This window comes from Lampris incognitus, chromosome 21 (assembly GCF_029633865.1).
Source record: "Lampris incognitus isolate fLamInc1 chromosome 21, fLamInc1.hap2, whole genome shotgun sequence".
In the NCBI taxonomy this organism is placed as follows: domain Eukaryota; kingdom Metazoa; phylum Chordata; class Actinopteri; order Lampriformes; family Lampridae; genus Lampris; species Lampris incognitus.
In genome coordinates this window covers 5,595,006-5,620,281 of record NC_079231.1, presented here as the reverse complement: position 1 = coordinate 5,620,281, position 25,276 = coordinate 5,595,006, and the positions used below count along the sequence as shown (strand labels likewise).

The window sequence follows — 25,276 nt, the reverse complement described above, 5'->3', positions numbered from 1 at the left end:
TCGAAGGAGGCGTGTGGTAGTCGGCAGCCCTCCGGCTCGGAAGAGCGGGGGTAACTGGCCGGGTGCAATTGGGGAGAAAAGGGGTGAAAAGAAAAAGAAAGATGTATTTTCTTTACTGTACACCAGTGAAACAACAACCTGTGTTGTCCTGGTGGGTTTTCTCCCTGTGCACCATTAGGCGCACGAGGGTTATCTGTATATTTTGTACGCTATATGCAGCACGCCCGCACGCCCCCCCCCATATTCACTTCCTCTATAGCTGCCCTCATTTGAACCACGGCACTATTGTCTCCCATCTGCTGCAGCGTTGAGACTGAAGTTATTCGGATTCCAACACACCGTCCTGTCCCGTCCCGTCCCTCATCTATCACAAGAACAAAAGTAAGTGAAAATGATCGATATAGCTGAACGCATTAAAGGGTGTGCTGAATGGATTACACAGTTGCCGGTGACTTAATACTTCCTCCAAGCACAGTAAGAGAGGTGGTGGTGGTGGTGGTGGTGGGGGGGGGTGGAAGGTTTACTTAGCGAACTTTACTCCGCAGTGTATTTATTGTCCCACCTTTGAAACTGAAATTAGATAATGTTTAACAGGGCAGCTTTATTTTTGCTTCACATGTTAACGGAGCGGCCGACTCATCTCTGCTCCTGCCAGTCAGTGACTTGGGGGACTGACGAGCGCATGCAGCACCATGGTTCGTGCTTGTTTTGGGGAATAACCACATATGGATGATATGCACACACATACATATGTACTTTCTAAATCGTACTTTGCGTGTAGACACCGGCCGTCAAGTGCCGTCTTCGAGAAGAAGGCTGTTTGCTGACATCTTTTGTTGTCGTCTACTTTGTTCAGGTTTCCGTTGCAAAAGTGGTCCTCGCAGTCTTTGGGGTCGCCGTGGTGGTGGTGTTGATAACGGTGCCCACAGTGATGTTTTTGAACGGTGAGTCTTTACGATCCAGTGATTCACATCTTGGTTAATGGGGGGGGGGGGGAGAGAAAGGGCAACAGTTTTATTCTCCGGACATGGCGCCATCATCATTAAACACGTCGGGGCGAGGGAAAGATAAAATGTGTAAATTACGCACAACAGTCCATCTGGTTCAACCCCTGATGTGATTTCACTTAGATATGAGGGGAAACCTCTTTTCCCCTCCTTTTGTGTCGTGTTGTTTCATATCAGCCGCATTCATGGATTTGGAATAGCTCCATTATATGTCCCTTTTCCCCGACATGGTACCGGCTCGGCTCGACTCGACTCACGGAGTGTCGTTTCCCATCACCGTAACAGTGCCCCTAACCCCTAACCCCCTCAGTGTAGCTGGTCTGCATTGAGTCTGGTACCCGCTCCAGTTTTTTGTTTGTTGGAACCTCGACAAAGGCGGTACTGGAAAAGTGGCAACAGTTACCAAAATGCCGGCACTTTCCAGTAATGGAAAACGAAAAAGTCGAGTTGAGTTGAGCCGGTGCCATGTAGTGGGAAAGGGGCATATAGTTGACAAGCAGTTGGCAAGTAGCTAGATTACACAACCATGCACCGAATCAACAAGTAGTCCCTTCTCCTTGCCATATCCAGCCCCTGGTATGATTGTGCGTTCTATTCAGGACATCAAAAAGGTTAAGTGTGTCACCTATGATAGCATCGTATTTCTAACCCGTGAACCTCAAGCCACAGGCCGGATCATGTGGGTAGCTAAGTTGAAAATGTTGGTCGTGTTTTAGAAGAGGAGGTGGAGACCTTGAGGACATTCAGCCTTGATGATGTCTTCAACAACACCCTGAAGCCCAAGTACTACAACATGAGATGGATTTCAGGTGGGACTGTCTTCATTACATAACCACACACACACACACACACACACACACACACGTGTGTGTGTGTGTTTGTTTTCTTGTACTTTGTGAGGACCACTTTGTGATTTTAATCATGAAAGTGAGGACATTTTGGCTGGTCCTCACTTCTTCAAGGGTCTATTTTAGGATTGGGATGTTAGCATTGGGATTAGGTGGAGGTTAAGGTCAGACATGTAGCTCCGGTGGTGCAAGGGCTAGGGAATGAGTGTAGCCAATGAAGGGTCCTCACAAGACAGAAGTGCAAGAGTGTGCGTATGCAACGTCTACAGATTACACACTCTGCTCTATGCACTTCTGTTCTGCTCTTATCGCCGACGTAACGACAGAAATAAAATGTTATCTGAAGATCAAAATAACGCCACAAAGTGCCGAGCAGCCAATGAAAATAAAATCAGAAAAAGATCAATAAAAAAAAAGAGAGAGATGACAGATAAAAGAAAAGCGTGGCAAGGCCTTTTGGTGAAACGTGTTTACAGAGTCGTCTGACGTGGTGACTTCATCAGCATGAGGTGTTTAGGGAAGTAGCTTGATATGAGTCACGTTTAGTTTCTAAAACATGTGACTTCCTGCCACCCGTTTTAGTCGGTAGGACGCCACGTTAGGCTCTTAAAGCGGTCTCGTGTGTTGCAACGGTGTCGGTCCATTTCGGACCCCAGATCAATTCGAAGTGAGGGCGAGTCTGGCGGATGAGTACAAGATACGTCCCGAAAGGAGACGGGAGGACGCTTTTGGAGTCAATGTCCTGGATCTTTCTTTGAGAGAAGGTGCAGCAACTGTTAGCCGACACGAAAAGGCCGAGCAGGCCCGGCAAGGCGAGCGACGGTGCCAAACGACGGATGACTAGTGCGTCCGTCGTTTGGCCTCGCCGTGCAATAAGCTCATCCACGTATAACTGCCTTTTAAGACGACGGATGCTTTCATCCGCCTCGCGGGATATGGGTAACGTAAGCGAGAGCTGAAACGGCTCCTGGAGAACTGGAGAGATGCGACCTGGGCCTGGAAAGCGCAGGACATCGGTGCGATTCGACGTGTGGCGTTCCCAAAGAGATCGAGTGAAATTACAAAACTGTAATCAAAATACTCACAAACACAACAAGTGACTGTCAGTACGGGCGTTAATACTGCTTTGCCTCAGTATTTCATAAGTGCTATATAAATAAACTATTATTATGATTATTATTATTGTTGATGTAAGATCGCCACCGATTGTGGTTTCGTCATCATTCCGCATAACCGAGGATTAAAATGGTTTCAGTTCGTTCTTGTTTGACCTGGCAGCTTCCATGGCCATGGAGGCACCTCCCATAGCCCATGGAGGCACCTGCCATGGCCATGGGTCATGGAGGCACTTCCATGGCCCATGCAGGCACATCCCATGGCCCATGGACGCACTTCCATGGCCCATGCAGGCACCTCCCATGGCCATGGGTCATGGAGGCACTTCCATGGCCCATGCAGGCACCTCCCATGGCCCATGGAGGCACTTCCATGGCCCATGGAGGCACCTCCCATAAGCCATGGAGGCACTTCCATGGCCCATGCAGGCACCTCCCATGGCCCATGCAGGCACTTCCATGGCCCATGCAGGCACTTCCATGGCCCATGCAGGCACCTCCCTTGGCCATGGCCATTGAGGCACTTCCATGGCCCATGCAGGCACCTCCCATGGCCCATGGAGGCACTTCCATGGCTGTCAATGGCTACCATCCCGACTCTGACCTCTGGTACCCTGCGTCTTCCTTCCACGACAGATCACGAGTATCTCCACGAGACGGGGGGCTCCGTCTTCCTTCACGACGTGACAACAGGAAGCTCGGCCGAATATCTGAGCAGCGCCACATTCGTGAGTCGCCCCCCCACCCCCCAAGTCATACGACGTGTTAGTGCAGGGGTGTCCAACTCCAGGCTTCGAGGGCCGCAGTGTCTGCGGCCCTCGAAGCCTGGAGTTGGACACCCCTGCTTAGTGTGTTGGTTTTGCATGTTAAACTGGCGGCGGCAGGGGGCGTGCTAGCTAGCTAGCACGCCGGACGTTGTCAGCACGGCCGTGAATTCCTCACCACTTCGAGCTTTCCGTCCTTTTACACGCAGGCGGAGACCAACGCCTTCGACTACCTGCTGTCAGCTGACCAGAAGTACGTCGCTTTCATGAGCAAGCACGTCAAGGTACACGTCCGCTTGCTGCAACCAGCTTATAACAGAGTCGTGAAATCACGCTACTTCCACGTCCTGCCTTGCGGCGCCCCCCTTATTGTCCTTCTGCTTTCCCTCCATCCCATCAGCTCTGGAGGCATTCCTTCACGGCTACGTATTCAATTTACCACCGGGAGAACGCGTACGTATACCCCGATATTGTTTCTCTTGTATTTCTGTGGCGCTAGTTGCCAAAGTGAAGAAGTGCATTTACGTGTTAAACGAACCCAATGGGTTGAGCGTGCTGCCATATTGTTAGGGTTGACGGGTTCAATTCCCATTACATCAATCACACCAACAACATGCCAAATACTGTCAAAGAATACTGTGTTAAATGACATATGCTGTGTATGTAAAATATAGTTGGATATTTCAACGGTAGGGCTTTTGTACTTGATAAGATCCCAGTGGAAAAGCTGCGCTACAACAATCCCAATAACACTTCTTTTGATTGTTTCGTATTTCATGTACTTCTAGGTCACGTCTTTCAACGCCTGACATTCCGGGGGAGGTCCAGTATTTCAAATGGGCCCCTGAGGGGAACAGACTGGTACGTTCAAACCCCTGACGTGTGTGTACAATGACGCCGGGTGACACGTCTACTTCTAAGCGGGCGATAGATAAGAAGGTCAACCAACACCTTGTCCAAGCACTTCAACGAGTGGGACCTGGACAAACACTGGGAACGGCATACACTGTGTGGTTGGTTAAGGAAGGGTTCACAGATGCGATGTTGACCGGTCAAGTTTCCCCCACGTCCTCAGTGGCGCCCCCAAGGGGTGGCCAGGGGTGGCCACGGCCACCCTGATACTATCCCTGCCCCCCCCCGCTGGCCCCCCCAGCCACGAGTCGCATATGCAGAATATGCTTCTGATTATGCATAATATGCTTCTATCTGATATCTTACATTAGGTGCTGTTCCTCTAAATCAATAATGTATATTTTTCTTAACTCTCATATTGACAGTTTTCCACTAGGCTATACAGTATACTGCAACAGCATCATAGAATTCCCCAAATTCAGTCATGGCTTTTGGTTTTGGTGTGCCACCCAAAGATTTTCAGTGGCCGCATTTGGCCACCCCATATGAAACATTTCTGGGGGCGCCACTGGGTCACGTCCTAAGGCTGGACCTCAAACCATCCAACCAAACCATTCACTTTCCATCCAACTATTACGTCATCTTTAAACTTTGGGTATTTATCCGATTGTCAAATCACTGAGGCCTCTCTTTTGTTCTCTCTCCATATACGTAGGCATTCGTTTGGAGAAATAATGTGTATGTGAAGACTAGCTTTACTACGCCGGCAGCACAAGTAACTTTTAACGGACGTGGGAATCAAATATTGAATGGTGTCCCGGACTGGGTGTACGAAGGTAAGAGACATACACCGTGCAGATTTTTCTTTCGCACCGAAAATGATCCCATTTGCTTTCAGCTGACCGTATGCATACGGTGGCGCAAAATGTGTAAAACCAGACTGCGGGGAGGTGAATTTAGGAAACGTCTCGGATAAACTGCCCCTTGAATTGCCCCGTGGGTAGGAAAGGTGCTTTGGTAATTGAGAGAGTGACCACGCGATGGACCGGCGACCCATCCGGGGTGTCTCTCCACCTTCCCTCCTATTACAGATGAGAGCGGTCCTGAGCCCGAACAACACTTAACCCCTCTTCTCTTTCAGAGGAGATGTTCTCGTCACCCCAGGCGATGTGGTGGTCACCTGGGGGCCGGTATCTGGCCTACGCCGAGTTCAACGACACAGAGGTCCACACAATACAGTACTCCTGGTATGGCAAGGAGCAGTACCCACTTACAGTTTTCATTCCATATCCCAAGGTAGGTTGTCTACTGTGTAGGCATGCCCCATCTACACGTGACAGAGGTGTAACACAACGTATAGGCTTCTGTGTGTGCGCTTGTATGCAAATGAAGTGTAGTGTTGAATATGGGGGGGGGGCTATCATGCAATTCGTTAAGACTCTGGCCCAATTCGATGATTTATTGTGTCTGTAGCCAGGAACTCCCAACCCCGTGGTGAAACTGTTTGTGGTGGACGTCGCCAACACGACAAAGATCACCCCAGTTGTTGTTCCGCCCTCCTTCGGCTCAGGGTAATGAGGCAAAACCGTTTTGGTTGTTCACCGAGGCTTCGGCGCAACGCTACGAGGCACACAGATGAAAAAAATGACACAAAAATGAAAGCTTACCGTGGAGTGCATTGGGTTGAGCTACCAAGAGTTGCCATACACCTTCTCTCTCTCTTTAGCGAGCACTACCTGGCCACGGTCACATGGGTGACGGATGAGCGGGTGGCCGTCCAGTGGCTGAAGAGGAAACAAAACCATGCCATCATTCAGATCTACGACTTTGACGGGAACAAGTGGAACGCTAACGAGGTTCAATATCTGTCTGTGCATCTATCCAAAGAACTGTCTCGCACCGCGTTAAGTGTGAATTCAAACCGGTTTCTTGTGTTTCCAGAATTTTGAGCTGAGGAGCACCACTGGCTGGATCGGTCGGGTACGTCCGCTGTAATGTAAAGAAGAAAAATGGGGTAGCTGCATATTGATGGAGCGGGCTTTGCCTACATGATACATGCTATAACAATGTGTATCTACCTCCCAGTTTTCACCACCTGCTCCGGTCTTTGCTGCAGACACCAGAAGTTATTACCTGGTGATGAGCGACAACAGCGGCTTTAAACATATCCATCGCGTGGGAGCGGTAAGTAGCGCCACAGGGTACAATTTCAGACTTACAGTGGCGGGATTTTTTTTTCTCCCCATTTTAAATCATCACAGGGAGAAATTATGTGCTGTGCTTGCTGTTGTTATTTTAAATATGGACCAAGTGTAGCGCACGATGCCCCTGCAGGAGTTAAACGTTTGAGATGACGTGAAGTGAGAACTGACAATACCAGCAAAGTTTCAGACGATGAGGAAGTCTTGTTCCCTTTTTCTTTCCCAAAGACTCGCTGACAATGTCCCTTTACTCACGTCACGACAGGAATAAATTCCTACCAATCTGGGTGGTTTTTTTATAGAGTAGTATCTTGTATTTGTGGATCAGCCATTGTCTTAAATACACCAGGGCATGTGTTTCTAGTAGATAGTCAGGATTGCTTTAGATACTGACGCGTTAACAAATCACAGAAGCGATGCTGCCACAAGGTCTCTCTCTCGCTGTTTATTGAGTTATGTAACCCTTGACGGGTCACAGATGGGTCATGGTGACATCTGAAATGTGATGTGTCCATACAGGGCCAGGCCATACCTGTCACATCAGGGGAATGGGAGGTGATTGACATTCTCAAGGTGACCGCAGATACCATGTAAGACACACTGACATATGCTTTCAAAAACAACAGTATACCTGGCCTGACCATGTCATTACACTGTACAGTACTTTAGACCAGATAATTAGCCATGTCCAACACATCTGTCCATGTGGATTTTCGTTCTTTAATAAATCATCTGTGTGTGTGGGGGTGCCCCGGTGGCTCACCTGGTAGAGCGCATACCACATACGGCTGAGTCCTTCCTGCAGCGGCCTGGGTTCGAATCCGGCCCGGGCCCGTTGCTGCGTGTCATCCCCTCGCTCTCCCCTGTCTTTCCTGTCTCTCTCTCGACAATCGCCAACTAATAAAGGCGTAAAATGGCAAAAATCTAAGAAAAAAATCATGTGTGGACGTTCGGGTAGCGTAGCAGTCTATTCCGTTGCCTACTAACACGGGTGGTCAGGCGTCCCTACTGACACAATTGGCCTTAGCTGGATGTGGGCATGTTTCCTGGTCACTGCACTAGCGCCTCCTCTGGTCAGTCGGGGCGCCTGTTCAGGGGATAGCAGGAACCGGGGGGGGAATAGCGTGATCCTCCCACGTGCTATGTCCCCCTGGTGAAACACCTCACTGTCAGGTGAAAAGAAGCAGCTGGCGACTCCACGTGTATGGGAGGAGACACGTGGTAGTCTGCAGCCCTCCCCTGGATCAGCAGAGGGGGGTGGAGCAGCGACCGGGACGGCTTGAAAGAGTAGGCTAACTGGGCGGCCCGGCGGCCCAGCGGTTAGCACCGTCGCCTCACAGCAAGAAGCTCCTGAGTTCGAACCCCGGGGTTGTCCAACCTTGGGGGGGGGGGGTCGTCCCAGGTCGTCCTCTGTGTGGAGTTTGCATGTTCTTTCCTCCGGGTGCTCCGGGTTCCCCCCCCACCATCAAAAAGACGTGCATGTTAGGGTTAAAACTCCTGTCTGTGGCCCCGGACCGAGGCGTGGCGAGACGAACTGGAGTCGGCAGCTGCCCACTGCTCCTAGCTACACAGCTGGGATGGGTTAAACACAGAGAGAGAATTTCCCCAACGGGGATTAATAAAGTATATCAAAAATCAAAATTCAGTTGGGGAGAAAAGGGGGGGAGGGGGGGTCATGTGTGTTGTTTTTCTGCAAAAAAAATTGTCTTTTAATGATGCAGCGTGAACGTAAATGTGACTGTTTTTAAAGAGTGAACACGGCCACATGCTGGGTTTACCCTTTAGCCACGGCGCGCACACACACACACACACACACACACACACACACACACACACACAAACACAAGCAATGCTCCCCACTGTAAGATATACAAGCAAGTAAGATTATCCAACTATCATCCTTCCACAGATACTATTCCAGTAACCAAGATGGCAGCAGGCCTGGGGGCAAAAATATCTACAAGTATGGCCTTCGGGCTAATTTGTGTTATATTCCATGGCATTAATGTACCAATGTCACTGAATTTGCTCAAACTGACAGCGTCTGTGCATGTGTGTGCATGTGTGTGTGTGTGTGTGTACGTGCACAGGTGGACGGCTCGGGGAACTGAATGTCTCACGTGCACACTTGAAAAGGAAAGCTGTCAATACAACTCGGTATACTTCAGCCACAACGCATCCTACTACCGCACGGACTGCTACGGTCAGTTCACTCCCATCCACCCACGGCACCGCCGCAGATTTGATTTCCTTTTTTTCATCCTCCCTTTTTGATTTGAATTCTGTTTTTTTCCCCCACTGTCACTTGCGGCACACAAGACCGCCGTACACGTATTGTGTCTCCTGACTAACAGTGTTTGTTTCCACAGGTCCTGGAGTTCCTCGCTCCTCGCTCAGGGCCAACGCGGGAGGGAAAGGTAAGACACGCTACGTCCGGACTCAAAAGAGAAAATAAAAGCATGTTCGATGGGTAGATGGACCATCGTTTCCCTATTTCTTTCAGAGATAAAGGTTCTGGAGAGCAACGGCGTGTTTTCCAGCCTGATTAAGGACATCCAAATGCCCACCGTGCGCCGTGGCACTATCCAAATAGGAGAATTCAGTAAGCACATGTGGCAGTAGGTGTCAGCAATAGAAAAGTTGGTCACACTTCAGTATGGGGAACGTAGTCACCATTAATTAGGTGCTTATTAGCATGCAAATTAGCAACATATTGGCTCTTAATTGCTCATTATTACGTACTCATTAATGCCTTATTCTGCATGGCCTTATTATACAACCAGTAAGCCATTAACTATGAGTTTTCCCTCTATAACCTCAGAAGTATTGCTTATTAGTAGTACCATCTCAATATGCTTTGCTTAGTATGGCCTTTATAAGGTGGTGGTACCACAAGAAGAGTTATTCTCCCTTACTAACACTTAATGAATATGGTCTGTTCTTACATAACAACACACAAAACTACAAGTGTTCATAGTGTTACATTACTGTAAATTAAGTTTTTGTTACTTAGAATATGTTCCCCATACTAAAGTGACATCTTGATCATTACTAATTCACTAGTAATTAAGTTTTTGTTAATTACAATATGTTCCCCATACTAAAGTGTTACTGAAAAGTTTAACGATGGGATTTTAGCTGAGAACAAGATGTGCTCCCATTTCCAGAGCTCTGGTACAAGATGACGCTGCCTCCGGGCTTTGACGAATCCAAGAAGTACCCTTTGCTAATAGACGTGTAAGTTTATCACTCAAAAACACATCGGACAAACGGCGGGAGAACTGAAAAGTGAATTAAAGCGAACTGAAAACCTTTACCCACACGGCTGTGAGGCTCGGCCCGTTCCAACCACAAAACTTCCTCTTCGAGGCGAAAGGCAGCTTCGCAAAGAACACCCCTCCCCCCCACTTTAAGACAATGAAAAATCAGAAACAAGCACATCAGCCGATCGACCCAATCACAGACGGGCTCATTAAATAGTTTACACCTGCCAGGTAGAGGGCACTCCGGCCAGTCACGTACTACTAGCAGCCTGGACAGGTGACTTGTCATATGAAGAAGGCGAAAAAAACTTCACTCGCCAAGTATAACAGAACAATAGGTAATAATAATGCACCAGAGATAAAATAAAAAGAAAAAATGTGTAGGGGGCAAAAACCATGTCATAGTCATATGAATAAAGGCTTGTTAATTCACTTTCTCACCTTCCTTTTTAGTCTTTAGATTACCTTGCTTTTGTGGTTTAGTTACTTGCCTCTGTTTTTCTATTCCTTATTTCCCTTTCCAATAAGCACCATAAAACACTGAGCTATAAGCCTCTTTGCATTGCTGAACCCCCCCCCCAACCTTTCAGCTACGCCGGCCCTTGCAGTCAGAAAGTAAACTACCAGTACAGCGTGAGCTGGTCCACCTATCTGGCCAGCACCGAGAAGATCATCGTCGCCAGTATCGACGGAAGAGGAAGCGGTTACCAAGGCGATAAGCTAATGCATCAAATCTACCGACGTCTGGGAACCTATGAGGTGGAGGATCAGATAACGGCAGCCAGGTAAGGCAGCCAGACTGATGGCACTATACTTGCTGGACTGGGATTTCCTGGTTTGTGCAAAATGGGGCTTGGTTTAAATATGCGGTTGTGATGTTGGTCCAGTTTAGATCCATTTAATCTCCCACGCTGGTCTGCACAATAACGTCATTCTTTGTGTTTCAGGGAATTTTCCAAAATGAGCTATGTTGACAAGGAAAAGATTGCAATTTGGGGTTGGGTAAGTTTTCCAAGCTGATGGCACCTTTATAGATGGCTAGATAGCTGGCTAGATAGCTAGATGGCTAGATAGGTAGGTAGACATTTCACATGATTTTATTTTTATGACATGCACTCAAAGTGTCCAAACATCCGTACATAAACTCAGGTATCACACAAGCAAGCAAGCCACAACTGTAACGCCCATTTTCTGAACCAGGTTTAATGACACCAACTAAACCAACTGGTTGTAACGGGGCGTTTCTTTCGACAGTCCTACGGAGGTTATGTGACGTCGATGGCTCTGGGAGCAGGAAGTGGAGTGTTCAAGTGTGGCATGGCCGTTGCCCCGGTCTCCAAGTGGGAATATTATGGTACGTACGCTCATCTTTCATCGTCGTAACGAAACAAAACAAACACACACAGCCCTTTCAGTCACTAACATACAGCAAAGGATTTGGATTCATCTTCATTTGTTTCACCAACCCACGATCCAGACTCCATCTACACAGAGCGCTACATGAATCAACCCTCAGAAAATGCAGACTTCTACAGAGTAAGTTAGTCAAAGACACGGGAAAATACCATGTCATAGACCTGGCCAGTGTTTGGTCACATTTTTACTTTGAGCTGCTTTTTGCACAGTGAAACAAAACCTGTTTAATGTTCTGTTCTGCAGAACTCCACGGTTACCGGCAGGGCTAACAACTTCCATTCTGTGGAGTATCTTCTAGTTCATGGAACGGCTGACGGTAAGATGTACAGCCTTAAATACTGAAATCAGTCATTTTTATATTTGTTCCTTTCCAACTGTGTGTTGCTTTGTCACAAACTCAACTTGGCCTTCAGTCTGCATGATTTTCCTCAAAATTTTGTCCCTGAGCATTTCACAATGGTCAACATATTTACTCACAAGCATCCTCACCTATCTTTTCAGGCAGAAATCAAAGGTGCCCGCTTGCTGTATTTACTCGGCCTTGCTCAGATGTCGTCCTATGAATCCTCCAGCGTGTCTTAGTTTTTCCACTTCTGTCCTTACACAGCGAAACACAGATGATCGGATCCCCTTGCTACCTCCGGCTTGGTCAGTGTGGCCGTGTCTGCGGGTGGGAAGCTGTGGGTATGTGTCCCGGTCGCTGCACTAGCGCCTCCTCTGGTTGGTGGGGGCGCCTGTTCAGGGAGGAGGGGGAACTGGGGGGAATAGCGTGATCCTCCCACGCGCCACGTCCCCTTGGTGAAACTCCTCACTGTCAGGTGAAAAGAGAAGCGGCTGGCGACTCCACGTGCATCGGAGGAGACATGTGGTAGTCTGCAGCCCTCCCCGGATCAGCAGAGGGGGTGGAGCAGAGACCGGGACGGCTCGGAAGAGCGGGATAATTGGCCGGATACAACTGGGGAGGACAAAAGGGAGAAAAAAAAAGAAATGCATGATAACTGCCTGAAAATCAGCCAGGTTGTTAATCCATCACTTTCAGAGACATGAAGTGACACGTCAGTCGTAGGTTGCTCGGTCGTTCGCCTCCCACCGACATCATGCCAAAACAAGTCACCTTGAAATCACTCTCTTGAAATCCCACTCGCTCCTGAACTCGGCCAGACAGCCAATCTAACAACAGATCTGCACTTCTCTTCTGGAGTCGTGTCCACGTTATTTGTCTCCATGTTCACTTTGCGATTTCGTTTTTTTTAGACAACGTTCATTTCCAGCAAGCAGCGCAGATCTCCAAAGCCCTGGTTGACCAACAGGTTGACTTTGAGTCGATGGTGAGTATCTCAAGCACAAAAACAAGTCTGTGTGCCAAACAGCCCGTGAGATAAAGCAAAGACTGAACACGGACAGAAAGCATAAGTGCTGTTCATTTCATGTTGAATACTGAATCTGGCCGGGAGTTGGTGTCTGAACGTTGGTGTTTTTCCCCCAGTGGTACACGGATAAGGATCACAGTCTGGGGGGCTCGGCCAACCGCCACGTCTACGTCCACATGAGTCACTTCCTGAAGAAGAGTTTTGCATGAGACCGTTAGGCCCATTGCACTACATAGGACCTGTTTTCAAAGCCTCATATGAACAAGGGATAAGACTTCTGCAGGAAATACTTTGATTATAAGCGAAATGACAAGAAAATGTTCATCGTTGTTTCATGGTATTATTTTTTTTTTGTTGGCACTGTGATAAATGGAGCATTCATGAGCTACACCAGAACGAATACAAAGTGGTCCATGTTCCCAAAGCCCCCCCACGTTATGTCAGTTTTAACGTTGAAATGTCGCAGCACATATTTCCCTACATGAGGTTATAAATGGCGAATGGCATCTCTGGAGGTGCTCTGGCAATCTGTCGTCAATACCAACGCTTTACCTCTACGATGAAGACCAATGTTTCTTGAAACACCGGCAAAAATCCTAATCTATATTCTATGCCCTATATTTAAGTGTTGTGTGATTTCCCCTGTGCTGGAACAGCTGTGTGAACTTTAAAAACTGATTGGAAGAAGTTGTCTCACAGTAAAACTGTGATTTCATGACACTGAATCTACTACTACTACTTTCGGCTGCTCTCCTGATTTCCTGATACTGAATAGCCGTCCATCCATCCATTACCCAAACCGCTTATCCTGCTCTCGGGGGCGCGAGGATGCTGGAGCCTATCCCAGCAGTCACCGGGCGGCAGGCGGGGAGACACCCTGGACAAGGGCGCCAGTCCATCTCAGGGCCTGATACTGAATATTTAGTCAAAAGTGACTGTTGGGATAGGCTCCGGCAACCCCGCGACCCTGAGAGCGGGATAAGCGGCTTGGATAATGGATGAAAATATACCTGCAAGATACAGTTCATAGCTCAATTTTACTAAATCCACAGGATTGTTGGATTCACATTTGTAAAGTAATGTCAAATAATTAAATGGAGAAATAAAACCTATTTTTGGTCTGGAATATGTTTTTTCTGAAAACGTGTATAAAAACAGTTGTAATATAGCATAGTATATGGTATACATATACGTATATATGCATTTAGTAAAAATAATGCATATGCACATAAAGCACTTTGAGTGGCTGTCACAGCTAGAAAAACCCTATATAAAATGCAACTTGATTGATTGATTGATTGATTGATTGATTTAGTACATATAGTATATAGTTGTTGTGGATGGATGATCCGCTGTGGCGACCCCTAACGGGAGCAGCCGAAAGTAGTGGTAGTAGTAGTGGTAGTGGTAGTAGTAGTAGTAGTAGTAGTAGTAGTGGTAGTAGTAGTATATAGTTGTATAATGTATCGGGCTCGTTTGTTCATCATCCAAAATGCGAGGAAGTTTTGACACATCATCAAAACTGCTTCAAAACTGTGACGTCATAGAGATCGGGCTGGGGCCGGCGGCCCGGGGTGGCGGCCGCCACATACACACCCAACCTCGTTATAAAATACCATTAAAATGGCTCAGCTGCAAGTACAGTAGTAATTCCTTTGTTTACGCGCTTCTTTATTTATTTATTTTACCTGCCATCCGTCCATTTCTTTCGTGTTTATATTGGAGCGAATTTTAGGGGTCGGCCCCGGGCCGGACCGTCACAGCCGGGACGCGAACTCGCGTATCCCGCACCGCGGGCGACAACGTTAACCGGTCGCCTAAAGGGCCGGACCCGTTAGCTAGGGGCTAACGTGTCTTATTTGTAGTTTACACTACGGAAGCCCCTAAGGAGATCTCGAGTTATTTATCTCGTTATCTCGGGAAAACAACCTTTGTTTTCCGGAGATAACGAGATAAATGACTCGAGATCTCGAGAAAACGGAGGAAATCAACTCGTTATCTCGGGAAAACGGAGAAAATAAAATGTGTTATAGCGAATTCGGGGCGCAACGCAACCACAGGAAGTGCCGCGGCCGGGAAGCGAACCCGTATCGCCCGCACCGCAGGAGGCATCGCTAACCGCTAGACTAAAGGATCAGACCCGCCAATCGGCGGGCAGCGTGTCTACTAATCCATGCACATTACAGTATGAACGCATGGCCGCTCAGGGCTTCCGTACACCTGTAATCGCTCAGTTCGATTTGTTTTTCTTGGGACATTTTTTCCTTAATAAAAAAAAAAAAGAAAAAGAAAGGCCCAACAAGATGGCGGCCGTCTGGTTGCGGCAGCGGCGAGCGTGGTCCGCGATGCTGCCGCACGGAGCGCCCTTTGCTACGAAGACACAACTTCCACTGACGCCGAACCCGCGCACGTCGTGGGAGCAAAATCTGCACGCACCGGACTCACCTCACCACGCTGCGGCGGAGGGGGCCCCGCGGGCGGAGGGGGGCCCCGCGGGCGGCGTCGCCCTGTCTCGGCCCGCTCCGCTTTGTTTGACAGGGTGACTTCTTGACCTGGACGCCCGGGCGACGGCATCACGCATGGCTGCCGACAGCGCCCGGCTTTGTTGATTCGGCCGTGGGGAGGCCTGTGTAATGGGTCGGAGTTAAGTGGGATGCCTTGCGCCTCCCGCGGCCTCGCCCTCCTCCTCCGCCTCCTGCTCGGCTGTGTATATAAAAGCGCGGGACGGGACGGTCGGATAACAGACGGAGGAGGACCTTGAACCGCTCTCGCACGCACGCCGTCCATCTTCCTGGTCCAACACGGTAAGTTACACCCGACCCGGCCGGCCCGGCCCAGCCCGGCCCGGCCCGGCCGCGGGTCAGAACACCGCCGCTTGTGTGTTTCCGGGGCGTCAGTTGTGTGTGTGTCTGCACGCCTCTTTTGTCACCTCATCTCGAAGCCAATCAACTTGGTGGGTGCGCGCGCGCGCGCGTGCGTCCGTGTCTCTGACGCGTCTTGTCCCTGTTGTTCCACGTGTGGCGGCGGGGGGGGGGATACCTGCGGATTAGGTGTCAACGATGAAGAGCGTCCCGTCTCTGGTCGGTGCTGTCCTGCTCCTGGTCCATCTGCAGGCCAGCTGGCAGCTTCCTCTGCTGGAGGCCGACGACAGGTCAAGGTACGGTCGAAATCTAAAGACAAAAAGAAACGTGTGAATGTATGCATATGTCTCCCACCCCCCACCCCCACCCTGTCCCCCCACCCCCACCCCCCGTCCCCCATCCAAGGGTCAAGGAATCGTTGAGGATGCTGCATGTCTTACCCAGGGTTGCACTGTGTTAACGTTTCTCATTTACAAATGAATGGCCAGCCTAAATGCTCCACAGTCGTGGCAAAGGACCCTTTTCATGACAAGGTTTGGGTTCTGGGGGATCATGCTGCCGTGTAAACACACCGGGCCTAGCCGGTCCCACACCTGGCGGCTCGGCTAGCCCGGGTTATTCTCAGGTGTTTTGTGCAGCGTGTGTGTGTGTGACTGTCGCCGAAAGCAGCACATTCCCCCTTTGTCCTCCATCTAAAGGTCAGGGTGACAAAATTCCCACCTAGGCTAATTAAAATGACCGGGGTAACAATCTCACCGTCAAGTGTGCGACGTTCACGGGCGGCGCCGTACATGATGCTGTTCGTCCCGTCTCCAGTTTAGAGGCCGAAACCGTGGCGGCGGACGAGCCGAGGGGAGAGGCGGACGCGAAGAGACATTCGGAGGGGACTTTCTCCAACGACTACAGCAAATACCTGGAGGACAGGACGGCGCAGGACTTTGTCCGCTGGCTGATGAACAACAAGAGGAGTGGGTAAGTGTGTCTTGTGCGCCTCAAACTCCACTCATACCAATACACCATAAAACAGGTGTGTGTGTGTGTAGTATGAGACCAAACCTTTGCCATAGAATAGGGCTTAATAATACACGACTATATTATTATATATTATGTATGACTATATAATAGGGTGCCCTGTGATGGCCTGGTGGCCTGTCCAGGGTGTCTCCCCGCCTGCCGCCCAGTAACTGCTGGGATAGGCTCCAGCCTCCCCCGCGACCCTGGGAGCAGGATAAGCGGTTCGGATAATAGAGGGACGGACATACAATAGGGCTTCATAATAATCGACATCGTGATACATACACATTTGCAGTAGGCACATAACAAAGGGTGCGGCGCGAGATAAAGAGGGCCGGTCGTCATGCAAGGCCCCTCCCTTACTGTTTGACTGAAAACAAAATGAGCACGATAACTCGTGAAGAAAACCGTTCTCGGTGCATCCGATAGGTAACGTCATTTGGTCTCGATTTAATGACGGCGATATTGTCCTATCCCGAAACCACCCGAGTCATTGACAGGCTGATCAATTCTTTGCAAATGCAGCTTTGAGAGTTTAAAACGGCATACTATACCTGGTGAAGTCGTGTCGTGGCAATACATATTGCCGAAAAACAAAATCATCGCTGACCCTTCCTACAGGAACACGATGGTTTGGAGAATTCTTCTGAAGTAAAACAGGCTTGACTTGGTGCTTCTCGAAGACTCTCTGACATAAGCTGTAACGCTCCCATCTGCTTTATTTAGCATCAAAAGGAGAAAATGAGAGCTTCTTCCTTCCTGTCCTAACTCAGAGTTCTCGTTGTGTCCACGCAGCGCCGCGGCAAAGCGCCACGCGGACGGGACCTACACCAGTGACGTCAGCTCCTACCTCCAGGACCAGGCCGTCAAGAACTTCGTCGCCATGCTCAAATCTGGACAAGCTGGCACAGCGTAGGGTCTCTCTCCTTCCTTCCCCCTACAATGCTACACACCAATCATCCTGATGCCAAGATTAAAAAATAGAGAGAGAGAGAGAGAGAAGCTAATCAACTGTGTGTGTGTGTGTGTGTGTGTGTGGGATCTTTGCCGTGTCGTCTTTTCCTTTTCCCGTCTTAAGGCCTCTGCTTGTGTACCGATGTGTCCTGCAAATAATAAATCACCTGAACCTTTGCACTGCGTTGATTCATGTGTGTCAGCTGTACATCGAAAGTATGTGTGTGTGTCACGTCGTATGGCGACTTGGGTAATGATTACCACCCAAGTCTTTTCTTACACTCACACACACACACACACACACATACACACACCTATATACTTGTGGGGACCCCTCATTGACTACATTCCTTCCCTAGCCTTGAACCCTAACCATAACTACTACATGCCTAACCTTAACCCTTCATCATCGCCGTCAGGTCGAGTATCCTCGGGTGGCTCTGACCCGCTCACGCCACCCGTCTCTACCCTGCATGGCAGCCGGAAGAGCCTCACACGCACATCCTGTGTTGTCGACAAGTTGATTGATGTAATTTCTTGCAGGCCTTCCCACGCGTGTCTTTCCATGTTCGGGTGCCCAAAGCAGAGCGTTCTTCCTTGCTCCTCCAGCAGTGACCAGCAAACCGAACCCTTCGTTCTCAGATAGGGTTTGAGATGGCGGGTATGTTGCCATAGAGACGCTTCTTTTGGAGGGCGCTTCTTCCAGAATACATGTAGTGCAGCACGCAGCATTCTGGCGAAAGCCCCGTCCAGTTTGGACTCAAGCCGTTTAGTGACGGTCCAAGAAGACGATCCATAAGCGAAGTGATCCTTAACCCTTACCCTGACCCTTAAACCCAAGTCCTAACCCTAAAATAGACCCTTTTCCTCACGGGGACCCGTAAAATGGGCAGCACGGTGGCGCGCGCGGTCGCCTCGCAGCAAGAAGGTCCTGGGTTCGAGCCCCCGGGGTAGTCCAACCTTGAGGGTCGTCCCGGGTCGTCCTCTGTGTGGAGTTTGCATGTTCCCCCTGTGTGTGTGTGTGGGTTTCCTCCGGGTGCTTCGGTTTCCTCCCACAGTCCAAAGACCTGTAGGTCAGAAGAATCGGCTATACTAAATTGTCCCTAGGTGTGTGTGTGTGTGTGTGTGTGTGTGTGTGTGTGTGTGTGTGTGTGTGTGTGTGGGGCCCTGCGATGACCTGGCTGTCTGTCCAGGGTGTCTCCCCACCTGCTGCCCAACGACTGCTGGGATAGGCTCCAGCATCCCTGAGAGCAGGATAAGTGGTTCGGATGGACCCATAAAATGTCCCCACAAGGTAGGTGGTTTCAGGTTATTCTATTCTAATGGGGGCCATTCGGTCCCCATTAGGGTAGAAAAACAAGGGCCACGCACACTGAACATTGCCCAAAGAGTTGTTAACCGGTCACGAAACGATCACAGCAACGCAACCCCCGTCACCCATCATACGACTCGGCCACGAGTTGACAGCGCCCGACGAATCACGTCACGGCGACGGGGCCGGTTTTAGGGGGAACCGGCTGCGAAACGAGCAGGTTTCCGTGCGCGCAGTCGCCGACCCGTGTCGAGCGGCGTTTGTCTTGTGTGTCTGCGTGTAAATATCCCCCATCTTGAAATGCACAGGGAGGCGCTCAGCAGGAGACACGTAGACGGGAGCTTCACCAGCGACGTGAACAAGGTTCTGGACTCCATGGCTGCAAAGGACTATTTACTCTGGGTCATGACCTCCCAGCCCTCAGGAGAGGTAATGGGGACTACAACAGAGACAAGGCCAACATCATCATCTCGGCCTCGGTGTGACTTTGATTTTCCTTCTCTTCTTCTTTTCCCCCCCAGTAACGTTCAGCAGGAGGCCCACTGCAGGTCCCCGCCGGCGTCCCTCGGCGTGCTGCACACCTTAACGGAATAGAGAAGCCATATTTGCGTTGCATGTTGCGACGTGGACGCAAGGTCCGAGACCACCCCTTTTTACTGCGCTGTGTGAACACCGTGCTCTTCCACCGTCCTTGTGGCGCGCCAGAGGAGTCAAGCAATCGACAAAATGTTGTTTTTCTACAAATGTTAAATTATTTTCTACATTTTTAGCATCGAAACAAAAAAAAAAGCACAAAAGCATATACAAACTCAGGCAGAGGAAGTGGAAAACTGCAACAAAAAAAACAAAACAAAAAGTCTAGTAGTGGCATTAGTTTGATTGTATAATTGCATCTGCAAAAATAAATTATTTACAATGTGCTTGTGTTGTGTTGTACTGATCCTGTCAAGAAGCCCTCATGTGGGCGTCTGAGGAGCGTGGCGGTTTATTCCGTTGCCTACCAACACGGGGCTCGCCGGTTCGAATCCCCCGTGTTACCTCTGGCTTGGTCGAGCGTCCCCCCCCAGACATAAATGGCTGTTTTTTGGGGGGAGGGGGTGTGTGTTTGGATTCTCCCCAATTGGACATTGCACTTGGCCAATTACCCCCAATCTCACTTACCCACATTCAACATTCCCTGGTCGCTGCACTAGCGCCTCCTCCTCTGTTCGGGGAGGGAGGGGTAGGGGGTAGGGGGGATAACGTGATCCTCCCACGCGCTACGTCCCCCCTGGTGAAACTCCTCACTGTCAGGTGAAAAGAAGCGGCTGGCGGCTCCACATGTATCGGAGGAGGCATGTGGTAGTCTGCAGCCCTCCCCGGATCAGCAAGAGGGGGTGGGAGCAGCGACCGGGACGGCTCGGGAAGAGTGGGGTAATTGGCCGGATACAACTGGGGAGAGAAAAAAAAAAGGGGTGGGGGACAAAACACCTTAATCACTGCTGCAGTGATGCAATTCGTTGCTTCGAAAGGTAAAAGTTGCAAATACATCAGGTGAAATAGTGCAACTCCTTCTTATCCTGTAATATGACCGTGCACTTTGCAGAAAACCAAACATTTTGCAACGGTAGGGGGACTCCCCTAGAAGCCCCCCCCCCCGTCTCAACAGCATTTGGCCCCTGAACGCTGCAAAGGGGGGGGGGGCACCGTCCAAAAGCTGGCCTTACCCCGTGTTAACAAACTAATCACATTATTTACTGCTTCGTGTATAAAGTAAATCTTGTTTGTATAGCCCAATATCACAAATTACAAATTTGCCTCAGTGGGCTTAAGAGCAACACAACATCCTGTCCTCAGACCCGCTCATAAACTCCAAGAGACGGAAGGCTGTTTTTTCATCATCTCTTTATTTGCTCTCGCGCTCTCACATAACAAACCGCAATTGAACAACAAGTCCGAATCGGCATTTCCCTATACAAGTTGACTTAAATTATTAAACACAAGTGTTCCGTCTATCACTACCAAATTTAAGGCAGAATTCCACACACACGTGGTCAAAATATCTTGATTCGCGTATATTCTTGACCCATTTATTAGTTTCTCTACTTAACTAAGATCCATCGATTGGACGACGATACAATGTGGGGGGTGGGGGGGGGGGGAAGAAAGAACATCGACAACAGAAAACCTGCCGTCACCGCCCGCCGGCGCCAGGTTAGTAATATATCAGCAACGTTTTACATGAATAAAATATACTATGTATTGTACAACGTTAAGAGTCTTGACCGTTTAATATTACGTGTCGCCCGTCTCAGAAAAAGGTATTATTGCATCTCAAGAGGTGGCTGCGGTGAGACAAGTCGAGTTTGCTCCACCTTCTCAGTGTGTGTGTGTGTGTGTGTGTGTGTGTGTGTGTGTGTGTGTGTGTGTGTGTGTGAACCATTCAGCTCTCTACATGTTAACACTTGGAGGGTCGTTTCGGAAGGGGAGATCACATGTCCGCGGATGACACCTACTGACGGGTCGACAACAAGAGACCTTCCTTGGAAAACACACTAGGGTTCCTGCAAAGAGTTCACCCCCCCACCCCTCCACCCCCCCCCCCAAAAAACAATAGGCCGAGGCCGAGCAGGTAAAGGTGTTTTTGTTTTTCAGGGCTATGCATCCCCACACACGGCCCTTCTTCAAACGACAGTGGGTGTACGGGTCTAAAACATTTACAGCATACATACAAAAAATGTGTATTTAACACGTTTCAAAAAAAAAGCACGAGCTCGTCTCTATCGGCTGACTGCTTTAGGTACTGGTGAAGAAGGTAAATATTGGCAAACATCCATTTTTTTTTATCTTCCGTCTACATACTGTGAGGCGCCCCCGCTCAATAGTGGCGCTAGACGTCGCGTGGACCGGAAGTCCGCCGTGGCCCCGGTTCCCACGAGGACAGCTCGCTCCTGTCGCTGTCGTTGAAAAAATACAAAAACATACAAAATACAAATGATCCCGTTATAAAGTAAAGCGGATTTAAAAATCGGTTAAAATGTTTTAGTGAATTGGCCCGTCGACACGGCGAGAGGGTGTCGCCGAATTCTCGCGTCACGCCCGCCCGATGCTGGTGTCACCACACGCTGATATATAATCATATATTTCATAGGTACATAGAAAAAAAAGAAGACGGACGTTTCTCGCGGTAACACTGTTCGCGACAGGTTTCCTTTTTCTTTTCTTTTTTTTCTTTTTTTTCCCTCTTACGTAAGTTACACACATACTGACACGACGAAAACACAGTGCAGAACAGTACAAAGGTGGTCGAGTGTGGCACGGAATAATTTTTTCAGATTTTTTTTTTCCTTCCTTTCTCGTGTTTTGCTTTCGTCTCCCATTCCACGGGCACAGCGGCACAGCCGGTACGTGTCATCACAAACTGGTCTCCCGGTCCAAGCTCCTCTCGTGTCGCCTCCGTTTGTGTCTCTTCTCGCCACCGCCGGATGAGCTGCCGTGACAGAAGGAAAAAAAACGACCGCATTTGTCAGCAGAACAAACGGAAGTGGGCGGGACATGTGAACCCCACGGAGGGGGGGGGGGGCCGCGGGTTTGACGTGCAACCCGCGGAGGCTTCATCTGCCCCGTGCGACCGGCATGCAGGTACACACAGCTCACTATGCAGTGCCTGAAGTGGGCCACCACACCGGCACCTCCACATCCTACGAGGGACTTCCTCTGGCACACCACCATTTCTAATGAGCTCCCTCCTATTCTGTATTTAAATTTCATGCTCATATTCTTATTTTAATTTTTGCATTTTAAAAAAAAAACCCCAATCATTCCTTTCCCTCTGTCTTAACAAATGAATACCCAAGTGTTTAAAAAAAAAACACCAATCAGGGGGCATCTGGGTGGCGTGACAATCTATTCTGTTGCCTACCGACACAGGGATCGGCGGTTCGAATCCCCGTGTCACCTCCGGCTTGGCCGGGCGTCCCTACAGACACGATTGTCCATGTCTGCAGGTGGGAAGCCGGATGTGGGTGTGTGTCCTGGTCGCTGCACTAGCGCCACCTCTGGTTGGTCGCGGCGCCTGTTCGGGGAGGGAGGGGTAACTGGGGGGAATAGCGTGATCCTCCCACGCGCTACGTCCCCCTGGTGAAACTCCTCACTGTCAGGTGAAAAGAAGCGGCTGGCGACACCACATGTGTCGGAGGAGGCATGTGGTAGTCTGCAGCCCTCCCCGGATCGGCAGAGGGGGGCGGAGCAGTGACCGGGACGGCTCGGAAGAGTGGGGTAATTGGCCGGATACAATTGGGGAGAGAAAGGGGGAAACCCCCCCCCCCAAAAAAACCCATCGACCAGGAGAGTACTTGCACATTGCACAAATATAAATATTTTTCTTCTACTTCAAGCACTGCATGTACCCCAAACACAGACTCACAATGCTTTTGTGTTATTGCTTAAGTTTTACATCATGCAGAAGGTTGCATTAGACACCACACAATGCAAGTAAGGATATCTGAGTCATGCTGTTGCGTCAGTCTAAACAGACTGTCCATCCGTTTGCTCACGATGCACCAACCGGACACACAAGACTCGTGCTCACATGCGCTACGCTCAGGTTGGCGGTTTACTCTTAATCAGCTCCCCTCGGGGGTGCACAGCTTGCACTGCCTACACCAACATGCAGCAGGTAACACCGAGAAGTAAAAGTGAATGCAAAGCACGATACAGACTGCCCTGTGCCGACGGGGGTCTGGACTGACTTACCTTTGGATATCAGCTTCTGAGGGGGTTAGGATGGGGAGCTTTGGGGTGGAAATGGATTCAGAAAGTCAGGCAGGAAAGCTCGGTTAGTCCACAGAGTACGTGAGAAACTAAACAGGGCTATGGATGTGCTGTTTTCAGACAAGTCTTTTCATCGCAACACAATAGCTCCTTGGGGTTCCTGGGGAAAATGACTGGAAATGCATGTAAGGAAGTGATCCGGTAGCTGAGATGAAATGCTAATTAATTTCAACGCGGTAATCTGACACTCGGGCATGGGCATGATGGGGGGGCCGGCGGGGCTAAAGAGGCTAACCTTTTAGCGCTGGGCTCCTTCTTGGCGCTCTCGGGGTTGACACTCTTCCACACGTTCCCGAAAGAGCCTTTGGACATCTCATCAGTGATGTTGACTGTGGCGGGGTCGCTCCTTCAGAGACGTCAGAGAGAAAAGGGCTTTTGTGAGCATGTCAGTTAACAAACCAAACCCTGCCACTATGGAATACAGACATGGGGGTGGGGGGGTGGGGTGGGTTGTTGGGTTGGTACATATGAACAACTCAATATTATTACCTGACACTTGCTCTTTTGTGAATACTATGCCCTGGCCTTTTTTTTTTGGGGGGGGGGGGGGGCGTTCCCCCTTTTTCTCCCCAGTTGTATCCGGCCAATTACCCCACTCTTCTGAGTCGTCCCGGTCGCTGCTCCACCCCCTCTGCCGATCCGGGGAGGGCTGCAGACTACCACATGCCTCCTCCCATACATGTGGAGTCGCCAGCCACTTCTTTTCACCTGACAGTGAGGAGTTTCACCAGGGGGACGTAGCGCATGGGAGGATCGCGCTATTCCCCCCCGAGTTCCCCCTCCCCCCTGAACAGGCGCCCCGACCAACCAGAGGAGGCGTGAGTGCAGTGACCAGGACACATACCCACATCCGCCTTCCCACCCGCAGACACGGCCAATTGTGTCTGTAGGGACACCCGACCAAGCCGGAGGTAACACGGGGATTCGAACCGGCGAGCCCCGTGTTCGTAGGCAACAGAAGAGACCGCCATGCTACCCAAACGCCCTGGCCTTATTTAGTGCTTTCGAGAAGCCAATGTAAGGTTGGATACAAGACGCTGTATGAAGCCTTGCAAAGAAGTGAGTGACTAAATGGGTTCCCAAGCCCACGATTGCTGCTGAACATTCAGATCACTGCATCTTGCATTCACTGTTAGGAAAATAACACAAGCTCAACGACATGTTGACTTTTGGACTTTTGTTGTATAATACGAAAAAATTGGAGTTAGTAAGTCGTGACATGACAGCGGCGGCATATCACTGACTTACTTATAGTGTCCCTCCAGCGGGACTTGTACAATGCCTTCCTCCTCTGCAATGATGCTGTGCTCCTCCTGAGGAGAGAAAGAGCGAGAGAGAGCGAGAGAGGGCGAGAGAGGGCGAGAGAGAGAAGAGAACTGATGACACAAATAACTACATAAATGAAAAAAACGATTCAACAGAGTAAATGAAGTGCAATAACCAAGCTAACACCTTCTTCAAATCGGTGCTTGCCTTTTTACTACGCT

At 49.7% G+C, this 25,276-nt stretch overlaps 3 protein-coding genes across 3 annotated transcripts in view; 2 read left to right on the top strand and 1 right to left on the bottom strand.

Annotated features, from left to right (window-relative positions):
• Positions 1-279: 279 nt before the first annotated feature.
• On the top strand, positions 280-13,956 carry LOC130131516 (dipeptidyl peptidase 4-like). Its single transcript, XM_056301221.1, has 27 exons — positions 280-381; positions 629-695; positions 857-944; positions 1,724-1,816; positions 3,607-3,698; positions 3,944-4,018; positions 4,135-4,187; positions 4,523-4,595; positions 5,302-5,422; positions 5,728-5,882; positions 6,060-6,157; positions 6,313-6,442; positions 6,528-6,566; positions 6,672-6,770; positions 7,307-7,377; positions 8,697-8,750; positions 8,878-8,990; positions 9,157-9,204; positions 9,291-9,389; positions 9,955-10,024; positions 10,641-10,835; positions 10,998-11,052; positions 11,305-11,404; positions 11,528-11,586; positions 11,710-11,782; positions 12,721-12,794; positions 12,953-13,956. The coding sequence occupies exons 2-27, from the start codon at positions 693-695 to the stop codon at positions 13,043-13,045; spliced, it is 2,223 nt and encodes a 740-aa protein (XP_056157196.1). The 5' UTR covers positions 280-381; positions 629-692; the 3' UTR covers positions 13,046-13,956.
• A 1,939-nt stretch (positions 13,957-15,895) lies between these two features.
• LOC130131779 (glucagon-1-like) lies at positions 15,896-19,571 on the top strand. The gene is made up of 5 exons (XM_056301560.1): positions 15,896-15,993; positions 16,514-16,669; positions 17,507-17,625; positions 19,267-19,456; positions 19,499-19,571. The coding sequence occupies exons 1-5, from the start codon at positions 15,896-15,898 to the stop codon at positions 19,569-19,571; spliced, it is 636 nt and encodes a 211-aa protein (XP_056157535.1).
• Positions 19,572-22,204: 2,633 nt separating this feature from the next.
• LOC130131478 (sodium-driven chloride bicarbonate exchanger-like) overlaps positions 22,205-25,276 on the bottom strand; it is a 55,082-nt gene continuing 52,010 nt past the window's right edge. Inside the window, exons 24-27 of the mRNA XM_056301162.1 lie at positions 25,038-25,102; positions 24,025-24,135; positions 23,712-23,749; positions 22,205-22,446 (exon numbers count right to left, since the gene is read on the bottom strand). Coding sequence (XP_056157137.1) covers positions 23,737-23,749; positions 24,025-24,135; positions 25,038-25,102 — 189 coding nt within the window. The 3' untranslated portion in view covers positions 22,205-22,446; positions 23,712-23,736. The remainder of the gene's footprint in view (positions 22,447-23,711; positions 23,750-24,024; positions 24,136-25,037; positions 25,103-25,276) is intronic.

Bases quoted from the DNA above. Each gene is read 5' to 3' on its own strand.
- LOC130131779 (XM_056301560.1), top strand. From the start codon at position 15,896: ATGAAGAGCGTCCCGTCTCTGGTCGGTGCTGTCCTGCTCCTGGTCCAT. The intron at 17,626-19,266 runs AGGGTCTCTCTC...GTGTAAATATCC, and splicing joins TGGACAAGCTGGCACAGCGT to CCCATCTTGAAATGCACAGG. The intron at 19,457-19,498 runs GTGTGACTTTGA...TTTCCCCCCCAG, and splicing joins ACATCATCATCTCGGCCTCG to TAACGTTCAGCAGGAGGCCC.
- LOC130131516 (XM_056301221.1), top strand. The intron at 4,596-5,301 runs GTACGTTCAAAC...CCATATACGTAG, and splicing joins CCCCTGAGGGGAACAGACTG to GCATTCGTTTGGAGAAATAA. The intron at 8,991-9,156 runs GTCAGTTCACTC...TTGTTTCCACAG, and splicing joins CTACCGCACGGACTGCTACG to GTCCTGGAGTTCCTCGCTCC.